Source organism: Odocoileus virginianus, chromosome 27, assembly GCF_023699985.2.
Source record: "Odocoileus virginianus isolate 20LAN1187 ecotype Illinois chromosome 27, Ovbor_1.2, whole genome shotgun sequence".
In the NCBI taxonomy this organism is placed as follows: Eukaryota; Metazoa; Chordata; class Mammalia; order Artiodactyla; family Cervidae; genus Odocoileus; species Odocoileus virginianus.
In genome coordinates, this window is record NC_069700.1 from 19,143,452 (window position 1) to 19,162,478 (window position 19,027).

General features: G+C 44.6%; 2 protein-coding genes across 5 annotated transcripts in view; both read left to right on the forward strand.

Moving 5' to 3' along the window:
* The first annotated feature begins 1,101 nt into the window (after positions 1–1,101).
* On the forward strand, positions 1,102–16,831 carry LOC139031416 (uncharacterized). The gene is made up of 2 exons (XM_070456300.1): positions 1,102–1,446; positions 16,559–16,831. Exon 2 carries the CDS (start codon positions 16,582–16,584, stop codon positions 16,699–16,701), a length of 120 nt encoding a protein of 39 aa, XP_070312401.1. The 5' UTR covers positions 1,102–1,446; positions 16,559–16,581; the 3' UTR covers positions 16,702–16,831.
* Positions 16,731–19,027, forward strand: part of CILK1 (ciliogenesis associated kinase 1) — a 29,653-nt gene continuing 27,356 nt past the window's right edge. For all 4 annotated transcript variants that reach the window (XR_011483872.1, XM_070456299.1, XM_020902726.2 and 1 more), the window contains exons 1-2: positions 16,731–16,831; positions 18,751–18,805. Coding sequence is in view for 3 of the 4 variants with exons in the window: in XM_070456299.1 (XP_070312400.1) it covers positions 16,731–16,831; positions 18,751–18,805 (156 nt within the window). In the remaining variant the exon portion in view is untranslated. The remainder of the gene's footprint in view (positions 16,832–18,750; positions 18,806–19,027) is intronic.

The window sequence follows — 19,027 nt, forward strand, 5'->3', positions numbered from 1 at the left end:
ATACTTCAAAAATCACTTTTCATAGAGGTGGTTATATGATTTGTTAGGCTGCCTCCTGTCTCCATATCTTTTCGTTGATAATGACTTTCACTTCTCATTTGCCATATGGTTTGGGTGTTATGTAGGTAAACGTGAATGTAGATAAATGTTATACAATTGCCAAGTGGACAGATGACCCTTTCCCATTTGGGACAGGAAGTCTAAGGAAGCTTAGCAGTCTTGTATCTTGTTTCTTAAACAGAAGCAAGAGAAAAGAGGGATTCAGGCCTTTTGCGTAGATTCTTTTTGGAAATAATTTTTTCAGTTCTCAGAATTCAAAAACAAAGACAGAGAAAACTGATATGAGCTGGTAGATCTAAACTCAGAGAAAGGATTACTGCTTTATTAATTTAAATTGTGTTGCTTAGGGCAATGTGTTTCTCCTGACCAGTAGTATCAGCACCAGAATTCTGGGGAGAGGGCCCAGCAATCTGTTTTCACAAGCTCTTGGGGGTGATTCTGATGTCTCCAGCTAAAGTGAGAACCCTTAGCTTGGGGGCAATTATGTGAATTTAAATTGAGGACCTCGAAGCAATTTCTTTTCTCAAAGTGGTTCAGAGCCAGTCCTCATAGGGATGATTTACCTTGGCAATATAACTAACAACACAAGGGACCGCGTTTAAGAAGTGTTCAATTTCAAATAACTAGTTACACCCTGAGACCAATCTGTAGTTACCTAGTGTATTCTCCACCTGAGTAACAATCCAGTTTTCCAAACTAAAGTTGCTCAAAACATAAAAACTCTTGAAGTTCCAATGGATGCTAACACGCAGTCTGGTTTTTATTTTAAATATTTTTTATTACGATAAAATAAATATGATGCGATTTGCCATGTTTAACCACTTTTCGGTGGAATTACAGATGTCTTTTAAAGCCAGGAATGAGTGTCCACCATGATCACCTGTAGTGGGATGTCTTCCGAACCTGCATCCTCGGCCTGCATCTCTCCATCCTGATGGCCTAGGCGGCCGCGTGGAGCTGGAGGGCTCCTCGGCGGTAGGCGGGACGCAGGGCCCCTGGGCTGCCGCGGGCCGGGGTGGAGAGCGGAGCGCGCGGCTGGGCGCCCCAAGCGGTCCGGCCACGGTGCAAGGACGCGCGGGGCCAGCGAGGGGAGCTGCAGGGTAACTTTTCCCAGGGAAAGCGACCGGTCGTCCCCACCACAAGCCTCTCAGCCTTTTGTTTGTTTTCCTGCCGGAGGCTGGAGAGCGGCCGGGTCCCCGCTGCTCACCATGCGCCGGGCGGCCCGCGCCCCTCGCCGGCGCCCCCGGGCGTCCCAGCGCGGACCCCTCGGCCCGTCCTAGCGGGGGTCGCCCTGCTCCGGCTCCAGCTCCCGGGCCGGCCCCGCGCCCGCCCTCCGAGGAACCGCGCTCCCCGCAGGGGCGGGCCCTAGCCTGTGTCGCGGCGCCGGTAAGTGGGGTCGGGGGTGAGGGGCTTCCGCCGGGTGATCTGTCACTGGGGGTGATGGACCAGAGCTGCGAGGGGCCCCCCGCCCCCTGCGGTGGCCCCACGAGGGAATGGAGGGCGAGAGGGAGGCTCTCGGGTTGTAGTCTCTCCGCGGTCCTGTGGGTCTCTCCTTGGCAGAAAAACTCCCATTTCCTCCGAGTCGGGAAGATTTTGCTGGGTGTTTACCTTTTAGCGTTAAAGCGGGGGGAAAGATCGCGGCCGGATTTGAAGCCCCTTTCGTAGAAGGTGGAGGGACTTGCTTTGGGAATTACCCGACTAGGCCTTTGGCTGTCCCGCAAAGGGTCTGAGCAAATCTTCACACGTTTCTGTGCAACCATTTTTCACTGGGTTTCTTTCTGCTCTGCTTTCTTTCTTACTAATCTGAGTAGATGTTATGAGAGAGATGTTGGGAGGATTTTTCAGAACCGCCGTTTCTTTTGTAATGCACCTTTTAAAGTTTGACAGTAGCATTGAGGGCTTTTAGTTTTAAATATAAAAGTAGGTGAATGCCTATTTTTCGGAAAAGAGTATTCGTTTCCACTTATAACTAAATAAAGAACTGCTCTTGCTGAAGCTGGATTATAGAGAGAAAATATCACCCTGAATTTTGCATCCAGGGCTAGATTTCTCTAAGGTATTGGCACTTGTGTTTTTTATTTTAGCCTGGAGCACTTTTTGTACAGTTTGATAGCTATAGTTTTCATTTCTCACATTTTCCAGTGAGTGGGTTTTCAGGATGTGCCTCCAAAGTGAATTGTACTATTGCCGAATATAAAATTAAACCGAGTTTTAAATTTGTGTAGTTAACATATAAATTATTAAGAAGAATTTGTGCCTCAACCATATGTTAGCTGTGCTAGAAGTTAATGTATTCATAAATATGCACATTTGAAATAGTTTCCGAACAAAGCACTGCAATTTGGTAAAGAATTTGGCCTTCCTATCTGTTTGAGAACAAGTAATTGTGGGTGTAGAAATAAGAGCCTTGTTGGGACTCTTTATTTAAAATAATATACCACTGCTTGTCCTAAGGTCCAGCCCTCACTGTAGTGACCCTGCCTGTCCATTTTGCCTTGTCCCCTTCTCCAAAATTAAAACTAGTGGCAGGGCAGGAATGGGCAGCCACATTTCTAAATGAGACCAGTTTAGTTTCAGATGATGGAAGGATGTGTTGGAGGGTTGATGGAGCCTGTCTGAGTGGGCAGAGGTCTGTCCTAGCCAAGGGAACTCAACATTTAGTCCCAGAGAAATGGTTTTTCTCTCTGAGACTTCTTATATAGATTGTGTGTAAAGAAACTAAAAGAACCAGCCTTTGGGGGGTTTATTTGTTGACTGTTTCACATCATCAAAGCTCTTTTTTCTATTTTTATTGTTTTCTTCTCATTGCTTTTGAGGTTCCTAGTAATGGTGGAAATTCTGTCAGTCTTGAACCTTTGGAATTATTTTGAGCCATCGTTTCCTTCATTTCCTTCATCCTTTCTATCAATGAGTCATCAAGACCTTTGACCTGTGGTTTATATAGAACCCTTTCTCCATATTCTAATCCAGAGCCTCACCCTTCCTCCCCAGCAGATGGGGGCAGCCTCCCAAGCTGGCTCAGTAAAGTAAAAGTGAGAGTCACTCAGTCAACTCGTTGTGACCCCATGGACTATACAGTCCATGGAATTTTCCAGGCCAGAATACTGGAGTGGGTAGCCTTTCCCTTCTCCACAGGATCTTCCCAACCCAGGGATCAAAGCCAGGTCAGCTACATTGCATGCAGGTTCTTTACCAGCTGAGCCACAAGGGAAGCCCGGCTCTTAGTCCTCATTAAATGTTTACTGAGTGAGTGGATGGATAGATGGGTGGGTGGATAAATGAGTGACTGAATGAATGAGACACACCACCCCCTTTCTGGTCTCTTCAGCTTCTTGTCCATCTAGTCTCTTAAAACTATCACTTCCTCATGTCTCTCCTTGCCTTACAACCCTTGAGTTCTCTCCCTTCTCAACTATCCCAAGTCTAAGATAATTTGCCTGATTTTTTGAAGCCTTTCATAACCAGGCCTCACCCCTCCCATCTAAGTCTGATTTTCAGGTCAGCATACATCTTTGCACTCTGTGGGTGTAGTCTTTTTGCTGGCCTGTTCTACTAAAGGGGGCCAGGATGGCTCCTGCTCAGATCACTGACCTAGAAACCCCGACACCTCTCCCCTCTCTCCTGTGCAAATCTTAGCCTTCTTCGGGGAAAGAACCTAAGTCCTCACTTCTTTTATAACATCTTCTCTGTTCATTTCTCTAGCAAGTTTACAGATACTTGTTTGTTAGGCCTTCGTTATTTTGACTGTATTGATCTCTAATTGATTTAGGTTATTTTAAGCCTCTTCAGGATTGGAGTGGTATTTTTCTGCATGGTAATGTAGGGTTGTGGGCTTTGAACTCAAGCAGAATTGAGGTTGGGGCTCATCCTCTGTACTTATGTGGCCTTATGGATTCTTCAAGCATTAGGTTGCATGTTCATGCTCAATCGCTAAGTCGTGTTGGACTCTTTGCAACTCCATGGGCAGTAGCCCACCAGGCTCCCCTATCCCTGGGATTTTCCAGACAAGAGTACAGGAGCGGGTTGCCATTTCCTCCTCCAGGGGATCTTCTGGGTGCAGGGATCAAACCTGGGTCTCCTGCCTTCGCAGGCAGATTCTTTGTCACTGAGCTACCTGGGAAACCAGTCATCCTATGTAAGATAGGGGAGGTGCCTCCCCATCTGGCTGCAGTGTGGAGATGGTCTAGGTACCTGAACAGCACCTGGAACACACCTGACAAAAATCTTCTCATCCCTGCACAGTGACTCGAAGAGCCCTGAACTTGTAGCAGATATTTGGTAGATGTTTGTCGGCTGACTTGGAGTCAAGTCATGGCTCGGCTTGGAGGCCTAGAGGATGGCAACCATGTAGAATCCTTAGTAGGTGTTATCCTGCCCTTACTTAAAATGGCTTGAGCTTAGGTTATTCCTGGCTACAGCTCTGCTTCTGGGATCTGCTGCTGTTTTTCCATGTGAAACTTGCCAGGAACAAGGACGCCTTTAAATTTTTTTCTTCTTTTTCACTGCTTCTTTGCAGCAAGCTCCTCCATTTCATTTTGCAGGATCTTGCTGAGTTGGAGTTGTACATAGCACTTCTGTCTTTCTGATCGTGGGGGTATGTGTGAGTGTGTGTATTTATGGAAGGACAAGTTGCCTAGCGGTTTCTGGGCAGAATTCTGGGCACAGTGACCTTTCTGTGCATCTTGATCTGTCAGCCTGTGAATAGTGTCTTACTTAACCATAAATTGTTTCATCAGCTCTCTTGGATGACCATGGCCTTCTGAGAAAGGCCTGTAACTAGAACACCAGAAACCTCCTATCTGTGGACCTCAGTGTTTGTGGTTTCTGTGGGTGACTGGGAAAATGTACAAATAGAGATGTGTGCCGGGTGACCTACACACATATCTACAGTGTAACTGGGTCCTAGACTGACTGTGCTTACCTTGAAACAGTTTTAACATCTTTATGTGTACAAAGTGTTTGAGAAAATTACCTGGTGAAAACAGTTTACTGAAGCAAATCACTTTCAGGGGCAAATTACATTGAAATGCTAAGTGTTATGGCAGGTAGAAATCAGAAACACCTCTACCAGTAGCCTAGAAGTAGAAGACACAGCAAAGGGTCTTCTCGAGGTGGTAACCAAGGCTAATGTAAAATTCACACTCACTGTCTCTGCTCCTCGTGAGCAGAGATGCTGCTCCTGGTGCTGTCCGATGCTAGGAAAATTCTGCTGCTCACTAGAATCCAAGGGAAATACTCAGTCCAAGCAGAGTGCTTCCTTTCTTGATTCCTTCCAAGGAAACAAGCATCCTTGCACATTAAGTACCTGGCTCGCTGTACTTTGAAAGTTGAAACCTTCATAGAAAGAGTGCCTGGGTTTGAACTCACGTGTGCAGCTGGCTTCAGATCCTGGGAGCGCTGCCTTGTAAAGCCAACTCAGAGTTTGAAAAAAGTACATCTTTGGAGAGCTGTCACTTTTTTTGTATGTCATTTCAGGGTTAATAGCCTTCCTATACTTTTTACAAAAGGGGAAGTGGGAGCATTTGTTATATCTTTAATCACCTATGGAAACTGTCCAAGTGTCCTCCTGGAAACCCTGTGCTTTGAAAGTGAATTTATTGATTGATTTAACTCACAAAAGTGAGTGAGGAAAAAGTAAGCCATGTATACCTACATATTACCTTGGCTGTTAAAAAGCACATGTTTTCCTAAATTGTTGTGAAACTTTTGAGAAGGATTCATAATTTTTAGGGCCTGGTCTCTATAGAGCTGTTCAGTTTTGCAAATTATATATAAGGGATGGCGGTAGAAGTGGGGTTGATGGTATAGGAAAATTGTGTTAAGTCTCTTCAGTTGTGTCCAACTCTTTGAGACCCAACTCTCGAGACTCTTATGGACTATAGCCTACCAGGCTCCTCTGTCCATAGGACTCCAGGCAAGAATACTGGAGTGGGTTGCCATTTCCTCCTCTAGGGGCATCTTCCCAACCCAGGGATTGAACCTGCCTCTCTTAGGTCTCCTGCAAGGGCTGGAGGGTTCTTTACCACTGTGACCTGTGCTTGATCACTTGTCCCTGACTCTTCGCGACCCCATGGACTGTAGCCGTCCAGGCTCCTCTGTCCGTGGGGATTTTCCAGGCAAGAATACTGGAGTGGGTTGCCAAGCCCTCCTCCAGGGGATCTTCCCAACCCAGGGATCGAACCAGGTCTCCTACATTGTAGGCAGATTCTTTACCGTCTGAGCCACCAGGGAAACCTGTAGTGCCACCAAATTGACAACAGTCAAGTGTCCCTTTACAAACCCATAAGTTACTCATTCATTCATTAATTCATTCAACACGTCTTTGTTATGAGCACCTATTCAGATCAACTGGATGCCAGGTATCTATCTGGATGCTGGGAGTACAGTTGTGAACGGAACAAAACCTCTGCCCTCAGGGAGCTTATATTCCCAAGATACACGCAGTCTGTATATGTAACCCTGTGACTCAGGGGTAAATGTGGGTTATGCAGAAAAGACTCAAGTGCTTCTGCCTCCTTGCAGGGTTTCCCTGTGTTTTAAGGGGTCCACACACCATGCCCTGCGTGTCCTGCCTGCCGCCTGTTTTTGAAAACAGACTTGTACTGGATGCGGCTGTGCCCATTGATTCACGTGCCATCTGTGATGGCTTTTGTGCTACAGCAGAGAACTTGAGCAGTGGTGACAGAGACGTGTCACCCTCACAGCATAACATGTTTACTGGCCCTTCAAGAAAACATTTGCTGACTACTGCTCTGTTTTATTTTTATGTTAAGCATTGTCTTCCTTAACATGTGTCATTGATTTGTTTTGTTATCATGCATGATTGTGAAGCATCTTAGTGTTTCATGAGCTCTGCTGTGATTTAAACGTGCTGTGATATTTGAGTAGCACTTGAATATGAGACATGTTATGACTCCCTCCCTCATCTTCACCTCAACCTCTCTAGCCCACCCTTAGAACAGAGGGTGGTCAACAGGTGAGCAGCTGGGGCCCAGACCACGACCACCGCCTTCATGAAGCTGAGAGACTGTCATCCGGGCGCATACACAGTTTCCCATTAGTCAGGGGCAAGTTATTCTTCCTCTGGGTCTTCAATATTTCCTTTCTCTTTGGTTCTTCACAGCCCACAAACTACGTAGAATGAAGGTTCCTGTTGTGGTTCAGTTGCTAAATCATGTCCGACTCTTTGTAACCCTATGGACTGCATCACGCCAGGCTCCTCTTTCCTTCACTGTCTTCCAGAGTTTGTTTAGATTCATGTCCATTGAGTAGGTGATGCCATCCAACCATCTCATCCTCTCTCGCCCTCTTCTCCTTTTGCCTTCAGTCTTTCCCAGCATCAGAGTCATTTCCAATGAGTCGGCTCTTTGCATCAGGTGGCCAAAGTATTGGAGCTTCTGTGGGTCCTAGTTTAGAAATAATCTACAAGCAGTGGAAGACTCTCCTTTGGGATCAAGGCATCTGGCCCTTTGCAGGAGAAGTGATAGAAGGTTCTAGACCTTTCTCCTGGGACTCAAGACCTGGTGTGTGAGTTCTTTTCTCAGGAGCTCAGGTTGAAGGAGGAGAGGGAGATCAGGGTATAAAACAGCCTCTGTGGAATAGCAGAGGGCAACCCAGGTAATGGTTTTCTTCCTCCATCCTTCCAGTTAAAGGCAGTGTGAGCATGATCAGTCGCTCAGTCGTGTCTGAGCGACCTCATGGACTATAACCCACAAAGCTTCTCTGTCCATGGGATTTTCCAGGCAAGAATACTGGAGCAGGTTCCCATTTCCTTCTCCAGGGGATCTTCCCAACCCAGAGATCGAACCCGCATCTCCTGCATTGTAGGTGGATTCTTTACCCCTGAGTCACCAGGGAGACCCAAGACAATAGCCAGAAGCATCTCTAATATGCTCCTTGGCACAGGAATGGCACAGCAAGACCCACAATTGGCCTTGTAGCTGCTGCCCCCAGTGCAGAAAAAAGCACTAATCTAAGAGGCAAAATACTCAAAGGACTTTTTTGCTGAAATATATATGGGGAGCAGAATTAGGTCCCAGAAAAAAAAAGGAAAAGAAATAGATGTACTACTTTTAGTACCCTTTTAAAAGAAGTGTAACAGTGTTAACTTCACTCTTGTAAAGTTAGGACACATGTGAACCTAGACTTCATGCCACTTGAGGTAAAACGGAACTCAGAGTTACCAGGAGAAGGGCCCTTGAGTTATTTTGCACATGATCCAGTTTTCCTATGAGGACAGGTGAAAGCAGTGGCATCCTTTCAGTGGAAAACAATCAAGGCTCAGAGAGAAAAGCATACAAGTCTGAATAGGGGAAGAAGGGCTGGTAAACCACAATTTCCAGAGATGCCCACTTCTGCATACAATTTGCTGCCTCCTATCTTTAAAAAATGAGTAGTTGTGTCATTTACTCAGTGGCTCTCAAGCTTTCAAAAATAAAGAGTAGATCACCCTGTGTCCAGACGGTTTCCCAGGCTGGGGATGAGCAGGGCACCCGGCTTGCACTGCTGGCCGTGAGCAGATGGAGTGTCCCTCTGAGGATGGAAACGGGAGTGAGGGGCAATTGGGACAGACTGCAGGAATGTTTTCCCAAAGTCACCCAGCCCCCAGATCCATAGCATTCATTTCAAAATTTGACTGGAACCCTTTGAAATCGAAATATAGCTGTATCACTCTGTGAGTTGGGTACAGCCTAGCCCAGAGGCCATAGGCCTGATCTGACTACCTTGCAGGGGCTTTGCTGCGATTCTCTGTGACCCAGTAATTCCAGCACTGTGGTGGGAGGTCTCAGGCAGCCTGCCTGCTTTAATCTTTCTGCAGTATTTACTATTCTTCCATCTCAGAACTTCAGAACATTTCTGCTCAGGGCAGACCCTCTGGTTGCCATGACTTTGCACATGAAGAAATAGAAGCATTGTGTTTGGAGGTACTTACCAATGGTGGTATAAGACATACCTAGCAACAACTGAAATTCATATTCTGACCATTTAAACCATGAGAACCTGCTGGTGAAAGCAGATCAGGAGGGGTGAGAACACAGATGAAGGAAGTATGGGAGTATCTGGGGTGGGGTTATGTGTCACTGACCCCTGAGGAGGTGGGGGACAGGGTGCTGTGACCTCTCGTGGAGAGAGCTGTTGGCTGTGTCTGTGTGGGTTGGGACAAGACGCCCTGAGGAGGTGATGTAAACAGTCTACCTGCAATGCAGAAGACGCAGTAGACGTGGGTTCGACCCCTGGGTCGGGAAGATCCTCTGGAGGAGGAAATGGCAACCCACTGCAGTATTTTTGCCTAGAGAATCCCATGGACAGAGGAGCATGGTAAGCTACCGTCCATGGGGTTGCAAAGAGTCAGACACAACTGAGTTACACGGAGCACAAACATCTCAAATTTCATTCATGTTGTAGCATATGACAGGAGTCTCAGGACTCGGAGGGGGAGAAGGGGTAGATTTGGAGCTTTGCGGTCTGGCTGAGGCAGTGGGACTCTTGTCCCACTCTGAATGGGAGCACATGGGGTCCCTCTGGGGAACCATCTGCCATTCACTAGATTTTGTGCATGTGATCAGAAAGGTGGAAATGTTGATCCATTTTTTTTTTCCCCCTAGCCAAGTGCTAGCTTGATTCCTGACCCAGAGAGTCATAGAACCACAGAGCATTAGAGCAGGAAACAACCTCACTTCATTAAGTCTCTCTTCCTAACTTCACGGAAATTAACCCAAGGACCGAGAGATGCTCTGAGGCACAGGGGGTCTGAGCCGAGTGGAAACTGGGACTCGGTCCCTCTTTGTCCACCATCAGTCGCCTCCGCTGTAGGCAGTGGGTGCTGGCAAGGTCCCTGCTGGGTCCGCCAAAGCTGGATTGTAGAATGAGGCCAACTGGAGCATGGCCACATCAGTGGTTTCCGTATTTGAACTTTGAGCTACAAAGTACTCCTTTTAATTCCTCTTGTTTTCAGATCCTCAAAAGATTTCATGACCTTTGGATCTTTTGCAATTGCTCCCTTGAGTTTGATGCAGTCGGCCTGGGTTCCTGTCTCAATGCCATCGCTGATTAGTTGCATAACCTTGAATAAGTAGCTGTGTCTCCGGTTCCTTATCTGTAAAATAGGGTAATAATAATAGTACCTACCTGGCACCGTTGAGAGGACTGAGTAGATTAATGTATACAAAGCACTTATCATACTACTGTGTACACAGTAAGTTCTAGAATTATTACCACCTTTTTGGCTTATTCATAAATCTGATTAAATTATTTGAGATGGGGAGATAAACCTCGGTTGTCTGAGTGGGATGTGTGTGTGCTTAGGCGCTTCAGTCGTGTCCGACTCTTAGCGACCCTATGGAATGTAGCCCGCCAGGCTCCTCTGACTGTGGGATTCTCCAGGCAAAAATACTGTGGAGTGGGTTGTCAAGCCCTCCTCCCGGGGACTTTCCTGACCCAGGGATCAAACCCGCCTCTCCTGTGTCTCCTGCATTGGCAGGCAGATGCGTTACCACTGAGCCACCGAGGAAGCCCCATCTGAGTGAGCCCTAAATGCAAACACTAGTCTTCGTAAGAGAGAAGCAGAGGGAGATTTGACACAGAGAGAGAAGGCAGTGCAGCCACAGAGGCAGAGATTGGGGTGATGTGGCCGTGAGCCGAGGAACACCAGCAGCCACCAGTTGCCCGAAGAGACAAAGAATGAATTCCTCCTTGAGCCTCTAAAGAAAGTGCCAATACCTTGACCTCAGTCCAGTGATCTTGGTTGCAGGCTTTGGCCTCCAGAAACATGAAAGAATACATTTCCATTGTTTTAAGTCACCAAGTTTATGGTAATTTGCAAACAGCAGATGTGGGAAACTAACATCATTGGTAAGGAAAATTTTTAAAAATTGGTTTTTGTCAGTGATGCATGGATCAGTAAGTGACATGTCCTTGACAAGAGAACTTAGCCGTTATTTAGAAATCAGTGGCCCTAAGCCTTCCTTGAGATTCCTGGCCAGTGGTCCACATGGTGACTTCTTCCTTGTGCAGCTGAAGCACTGTGGTCGTCTCCACCCCACCAGGAACTTACCCCAACTGCTGTGCCCCGGTCACTGTACGTGTTCCACAGGAGTGCTTTCATCTGTCCTTGATAGAATACCTGATGGTGGCTTCAGCACCAGGACTTTTGACTAGGTCATAGAACAAGAAATCTAAAGCAGATATTTTCAGGGATCATGCAGCAGCCCAGTGATGTCATCTAGGACTCAGCTTCTTTCTTTGCATCCATCCTCAACAGCTGGGATTCTCATCTTGAGAACTGGCATCTCATCATCATCACCAGAAGACTGTCTCAGCTCTAAATATCACAGCTTTATACAACCATGTTCAGTGTGAAAACACAGGGCAACCTCTTGGTCAGCTGTCTCTGCTGCTGCTGTTTGTCGCTTCAGTCATGTCGGACTCTGTGTGACCCCGTGGACTGTAGCCCACCAGGCTCCTCTGTCCATGGGGATTCTCCAGGCAAGAATAGTGGAGTGGGTTGCCATGCCCTCCTCCAGGAGATCTTCCTGACCCAGGGATCAAACCCGGGTCTCCTGCATTACAAACAGATTCTCTACCACTGAGCCACCAGGGAAGCCCCAACTGTGTCTATCAAGGAGTAGATTCCCCCTCAGAAGACTTTCTCTTCCCTCGCCGGCTCACTTTCTTTCCCGATTCATAAGTCAGACCATCGTCCCACTCCTAAATAGCATTCAGTAGGAGGTAGAATTGCTTGGCTTGGCTTGACTGATCCTAGTTCATGCCCTGAGGCTGTAGTAGGTGGCTGCCATCCCTGATTATATTGAACCCTGAATAAAATCAGTTCAGTTCAGTTCAGTCGCTCAGTCGTGTCTGACTCTTTGCGACCCCATGAATCGCAGCACACCAGGCCTCCCTGTCCATCACCAACTCCCGGAGTTTACTCAAACTCATGCCCATCGAGTCGGTGATGCCATCCAGCCATCTCATCCTGTCGTCCCCTTCTCATCATGCCCCCAATCCCTCCAAGCATCAGGGTCTTTCCCAATGAGTCAGCTCTTCGCATGAGGCAGCCAAAGTATTGGAGTTTCAGCTTCAGCATCAGTCCTGATGCTGAAGCTGAATAAAATCAGAGCTCTATAAACTAAGCGGCAAGAGGAGCATGGCTGTTGGGCGTTGGCATCTCATACGGTCCTTCTTTCTCCTAGCGTGTTGTCCATCACCCTGTTGCTTTCCCAGAGTGGCAGTGAGTTTTTGTCGTTTCCTTTCAGAGCGTAACGTGGGTCATTACATTCAGGCCACCACAAAAATGATGAACAGCTGAACGATACTGATCTCAAATCTCATTAACCACTTCCTGCTAGGTCATGTTCAGAATTGACTGGTTGAATGCTACTTTTTGTCTAATGTTAATTTGAATAATGCTACTTCTTTTTTTTTTTTGGTATAGGAAATAATTTACTAGAGCATAGAAAACTCAGATAGCTGTCATGGTTCTGTCCTCTGGATTCATATATAATGTAACTCATCCTTCTTTCCAGTATCCCTCTGTACACTTGAAATAATCAACACAGCTTCCTGCGTCTCCTTTTCTTCCTGCATTCTGTGTTTTTTCAGCTACTCTTCTTATGCTTTCATTTAGCCCGTTAGTATGTCCTTTAATATCTTTCTTGAAGTTTGTCACCCAGAGTTGAACAGTAATTCAGGTGTAGGTTGAGACTCTCACACATCTCTTATTCTGGACCCATAGCTGCCATGTTGCAAAACTCCAGTGGACACCATTCATGTAGTTCTCTATGATACCCCAGAGTTGTGCAATATATTAGCCTTGTCTGAATGCTCTCCTTCTAATAAGAACTCCAATAGTGCACTATCTTTAGGGGGAAAAAAATAGAACAGGCTTAGAGCATCTCCAATGAGAGGTTTTGTACACACCTCAAATTCAACACCATAGAAAATAGATCCCATAGTGTCTCCTGCTCTAACATTCATCCTGTCCAGAACCTTTGTTCAGACCTTCCATGTAGTTCACATAACTATTGCAGTACTCTCAAACTTGTCTGTCTGCCTCAAGTTTCTCTATTCCAACATCAGTGTGAATAGTCAGGAGGGATCTTCCTCATGTGATTTCCCTGCTTAAAAACCCCAGAAAGTTCCCATGTGGCAGGGTAAAGACCAAATTCCTGCATAACAAATACACCTTTTCACAACTAGACCTCACTCAGTTTCTCGCCATAGCCTGCATTTCCTTACTGCCCTCCATGGCTTTTATGCCCTAGCTTTGTACTTCACAGTCGGGTTGCACAGTGGAATCCCCTGGAGGGCTTTCTGAACGACCAGAGCTCAGCCCCTACTCTTGACCTTCTCTTAGAAATGGGACTTGGGCATCATTATCTGTTAAAAATTTCCCAAGTGATTCTACAGTTTACACAGGGTAGGAATGAATAGGTGTTTGCCCCCTTGTGAGCATACCAAGTTCTTATACCCACCAACCTTTGGCAGAGTTTTTTTTTCCATCTGTAATTCCTTTCTCTCCCTTTTCTGTATAATAAAACTTCGCTCATTCTTCAAACCTCAATACTGCTTTTGCTCTGAAGGGTTGTCAGATCTCTCCTTCCTCCCAAGAATTGCTCTCTCTACTGTGGGCTCATAGTGCTTCCTGCAACTTCCATGTACGTGACAGTTGTGAGTCATTTAAAGGAGGGACCATTCCCTTATCCATAATGTACCCCAAAAGCCTTGCATAGTGCTTGGCATCTTGGTATGAATAAAATTAGACACAGTCAACCTGACTTCAGTGCCCGAAGAGACTCTACTCGGATCCATTTTACAGCAGTATGTGATTACTCGAAATAAAATTAAAAAGCAACTGCTATGGTGTGTTGAGGGTCAAATCTTGCCAGAGTAATTGAGTTTTGTTCTATGATAATGTGACTGACAGTAGCAAGGAGGAATCATAGGGTAACTGTGTACTGAATGTATGACCCATTCTAACATGATTTTGATAAAGCTCTTAATTTTTTCAAGAGAGCTTTCTCAATGGTAATCTAGGAAAACATTTTCCCATTTATACAATTTCAGTTGATGAGGAAGTAACTATCAAAGAAAGGCTTTAATGATTAATAATTAATAGATATGAATTAGTATTATTATAGTATAATGCTCATTGTCTCCCCCCAAAAAAGGGGGAAAGCCCACATGCTACTGGAGTGTAGATCATTATTAAATTTTGGTCACCATAATTCATCAAGGAGATGGAAAAATGTGTGAGGATTCAGAGATGAATGCCAAAGATAATTAAAGGAGTGGAAAAATCTGTCCTATGAGGAAAGGTGGTATAATTACAGCAAGAGGAGGCTGAGAGGTACACATCTGATTACTAATTTGATGAACATGCACATTTTCACAAGATAGTTTTTTTATGTCCGCAAAAGATGCAGCATGAGGAAATTAGAATAATCAGGTTTAAGTTGGACATTAAGTTGGACATTCTAACTAACTGGATTACAAAATGCAAATCTGATCATGTTATTTTTTTGTTAAAAAAAATTGACTTTCCATTGTCTCTAGGTCAAAGCCTACTTTAAAAAAAAATAAAGCATGTAATTTATTGGTTAGCTGATTTTTGACAATTCAAAGTTCCAGTGGTTTTTTTTTTTTTTTTTTTTAAGGAAAATGACAAACAACAATGGTTTGGGAATTTTAACTTGAAAAATGAAATTATGAATCATGCAAAAACCATACTGTCATATCAAAAATGTGTCTAGTCTCTAAGTCGTATCTGACTCTTTGTGATCCCGTGGACTGTAGCCTGCCAGTCTTCTCTGTCCATGGGATTCTCCAGACAAGAATACTGGAATGGGTTGCCATTCCCTTCTCCAGGGGATCTTCGCAACCCAGGAATTGAACTAGAATCTCATGCGTCTCCTGCATTGACAGGCAGATTCTTTACCCCTGAGCCACCTGGGAAACCCCATATAAAAAATAGATGGAGATAGATATAAACAAGAAGGAAAAACACAGAGCTCCAAATTGTTAACGTTGTGGCCCAAATGCTGTTTCTATGTTGAGACACAGCTTGAATCCAAAATAGTCCATAATGCACTAATCGTGGAGAAGCCATGATGTATGATGTGTTATGCTTATGAACAAGTTCATATTAGGTTTTATTAAGTAGATCTACATTAAAATATTTTAGGCTGAAAAAATGCTTAAGATAACATATTATCTTTTTAAAGATTTGCTTCCTCTACCATTTTGAGAATTTTTTTCAACTTTTAGTCTATAATAATTCAAACATACTACAAAGTTGCCAGAACAATACATAGAATACCTAGACACCTTTTCCCTGATTTACCTTAAGTGATATCATACAGTATTTATCTTTCTCGGACTTATTTCACCTGACTTTATGTCCCCTGTTTCTCCCCAGACATTCATCAACCAATATTTGCATCCCTCCGCGAATCTTGTCTGTAACAAATTGTGAAGTTTTCCTAATAGTGAATTTCTTAATTCCCTCTTTCCTTCTACATTTATTGATTGGAATTTTTTTGGAAGGAGAAGTTGTATTGTCTGGATTTAGTTGCAGAATGTCATGTACTTCTAACCATTCTTTTCTGATCTTTTGAATTTTCAGATTATTAGTTTGACAGATGTATTTTTAATGCCTTTAGTGTTCTTATTTAAAGTATTTACATTTTATTAATGTTTGCCTAAAGGCATTGCAATCACTTATGTACTGCATTTTCTTAATTATAGGCAGACTGAATGACAGTTTTATAAATGAAAAAATCAATGACATATCTTTTTTAAAAAACACAAGTGAATGACTTTAAAAGAGACACGCCCTGCATGCAGGCCTTAAAAAAATTACTAGCTCTTTGTTTAGCTTCCGAATGTCTAGTAATACAAATATTAAAATACTATCTTTGCCTAGCCACAAACAGTTCATGGAGCACATGTAAGTTCTATATCAGGAGAATCTTAATTTAAGCATTTCTTGGCTTTTGTGTGTTTACATTGTTAATTGTAGCTGAATTACACAGAACACAGCAAATTTAGCATGGATTTGTGTAGCTCAGCAATTTCCATCAGCCTTAGTTATCATGTAGTGTTTGCCTACAGTGGCTAGTCAGCAGAAAGGTATCGAATTGCAGCTGATTAATTTCTGAGTCAGTGGTGAAGTCACTTTCCAAGAATTCTCTCTCTCGTTTTATAAAAAATTAGAAAAGAGCATTATTTAGACCAGAAGTGGACAAACCTTTTTTTTTTAAAGGGCACGATGATACATCCCTTAGGCTTTGTGGACCATACAGTCCATGTCACACCTACTTGGCTGTGTAGCATGAAAACAGCTGCCAATAATATGCAAGTGAGTGGGCATGACTGTGTGCCAATAAAACTTTATTTACAAATAACTGATGATGAGCTGGGGGGTTACAGCCGGCTCCTGATTTAGACAGACTCAGAATGTCCATTAACATCTATCCTTCTCTCTTATCGTTCTCTACAGGCAGAAGACTCATCTTTGAAAATATGTCTTTGGGAGATAGTCACGTTCTATTGAATACCGTGTGCTGGTGCTGCCATAGAAAAATCTGGTTACACTCTGGGGTGGTCCGCTGCGGCTGCAGGACTGATCCGCCTCGGCCCTGAGATGAGTGTCCGGCCTGAGTGGGCACACCATGAATAGATACACAACCATCAAGCAACTTGGGGATGGAACCTATGGTTCCGTCCTGCTGGGAAGAAGCATTGAGTCTGGGGAACTGATTGCTATTAAAAAGTGAGTTTTATCCTTCATAATCGTGGTTCTTACCCCGGCTGTCTGTTCTCAGATTCCCTGCTCCCTGCCCTGGTTTCCTGGAATTAACGTCCCAATAAACTCCCTGAGTCCTTGCCTCAGACTCTGCTTTCAAAGAACCCAAACTAAGAGCTTTTAACTAAGGTTAAAAACCTCTTCCCATCAGTTGTAGGATCAAGCCCCCAGTTTTACAAATCGGCCCCTTCCTGTTTTCTTTGGCGCATCTCTTCCCACTAACCGCTTATCTACTTCATCCCAGCCACTCTGGCCTTTGGCTTCTTGAACTCACCAGATACCTTTCTACCCTTTGCCTTCCTATGCTACTCGCTACCCCACGCCTCCAACTGGGCCAAATTCCCCTGGTCCTTCAGGTCTTGGTTTAATACCACCTCCCTGGACAACTGTTCCCTGATACCTTAGACAAGGTTAGGTCGCTCTGGGGCCCAGTTTCACGATGCCCTGACCCTTTCCTCCATAGCACTCAATACTGAAGATGGTTGATCACCTGCCTTCCTGCTCCAAGGTCGGTGCCATGAGGAATGTCTCTCTCGTGCCTGGGCCTCTGCCGCGTAGCAAGGGCTAGAAAAATACCGGGGGCATAAATAAAGGGACTAGTCACTCAACTGAGAAACAATGTGATATCAGGGACAGACTGTCAGAATGAGAGGGAGAGGTGAGAGTTGGTCTCTGAGTAGCCAGCGATGAGACCTTGGGGAAATGGCATAACTTCTCTGTGTCTTGGTTTCCTCCCATCCCATCTGTCTCGTGGGGCTGCCATGAGATTCAAGTGAGAGGATGTGGTTGAAGTGCCGTGAAAGCGGGCACCCTTAGCTTTCTGGCCAGCTCACCAGGCTGTCTGTCTGTCTCCTCAGGCTCTGGGCCAGGGGTTGGCACACTTTTCCTGCAAAGGGCCAAGCAGTAAATATTTTGGGCTTTGTAGGCCATACAGACTCCATCACAACCCAGCTCTGCTGTTGTAGTGGGAAGGCAGCCACAGATCATATAGAAGCAAACGGGTGTGATTGTGTTCCAGCAAAACTTCATTTGTGGAAACTGAAGCTTGGATTTCAGATCACTTTCACATGTCACAATTTACTATTTTTCTTTTGTTTTCCACAACCATTTAGAAACATTGGTGAGGGGCTTCCCTGGTGGATCAGTGGCTAAGACTCCATGCTCCCAATGCAAGTTCAGTCCCTGGTTAGGGAACTAGGTCCCACATGCCACAGTGAAGAGTGAAGGTCCCACATGCAGCAACTGAGACCCAAATAAATAAATAAATATTTTTACAATAAAATAATAGATAAGTACCCTTCTTGTCTCGTGGGCTGTATCAAATCAGATGGTCAGGGAGAGCTGGCCCATGGGTCATAGTTTGCCAACCCCTGTACCAGAGGGCCTGTCCTTGTGCAGTCCAAGTGGCGACAAGCAATCATATGTCATTTAAATTTAAAATTTAAATTAAGAATTCAGTTTCTGTGTTGCACTAGCCTCACTCCAACTGCTCAGTAGTCACGTGCGTCTAATGGCTCCCATGCTGAACAGCACAGAACATTCCCACCAATACAGAAAGCTTGATTGGACAGCTCTGGTCTAGATAAAATAAGCCCATGGGATTTTCCCATGGTCAGCTAATTAGTGACAGAGCAAGACATCAGTCCAGACCTCTTTGCAGTACCCTGTACTGACTCTCCTGGGGAACTTTTGTGCTGAAAAATTGATTGCACTGCCAGATTTCTAAGTAAAGTGCTGTTTTGGATAGTATAATATTTGGTAGAAATTGGAACCCACTTTAAGCACTGTTCATTAGGTCCAGAATGAAAACTTTTTTTTTTTTTAAAGATAAAGCATAGCCTGTTACTGGGAATAAGCATGCTGTTTGTTTCTCTCTTTTCTTTTAGAATGAAAAGAAAGTTTTATTCCTGGGAAGAATGCATGAACCTTCGGGAAGTCAAGGTATTTATTAACACATGAGGGAATAATTTACATATGGTTAATTAAAATTGTTTTATACATGGTAGGTTTATAGTTGATACAGTTAGAATTGTTTCATTGAAGCTGAAAAAGGAGGCAGATGATAACAATACAGTTAACAGCTAAGAGAAGAAGATTGTGGTATTACATTAGTGCATGTATTTTTTTTTTTAAGACTTTTTTTGTGTTTGTATTCATGTACTT

Excerpts from the sequence above, each read along its gene's own strand:
- LOC139031416 (XM_070456300.1), top strand. The coding sequence starts at position 16,582 with ATGTCTTTGGGAGATAGTCACGTTCTATTGAATACCGTGTGCTGGTGC.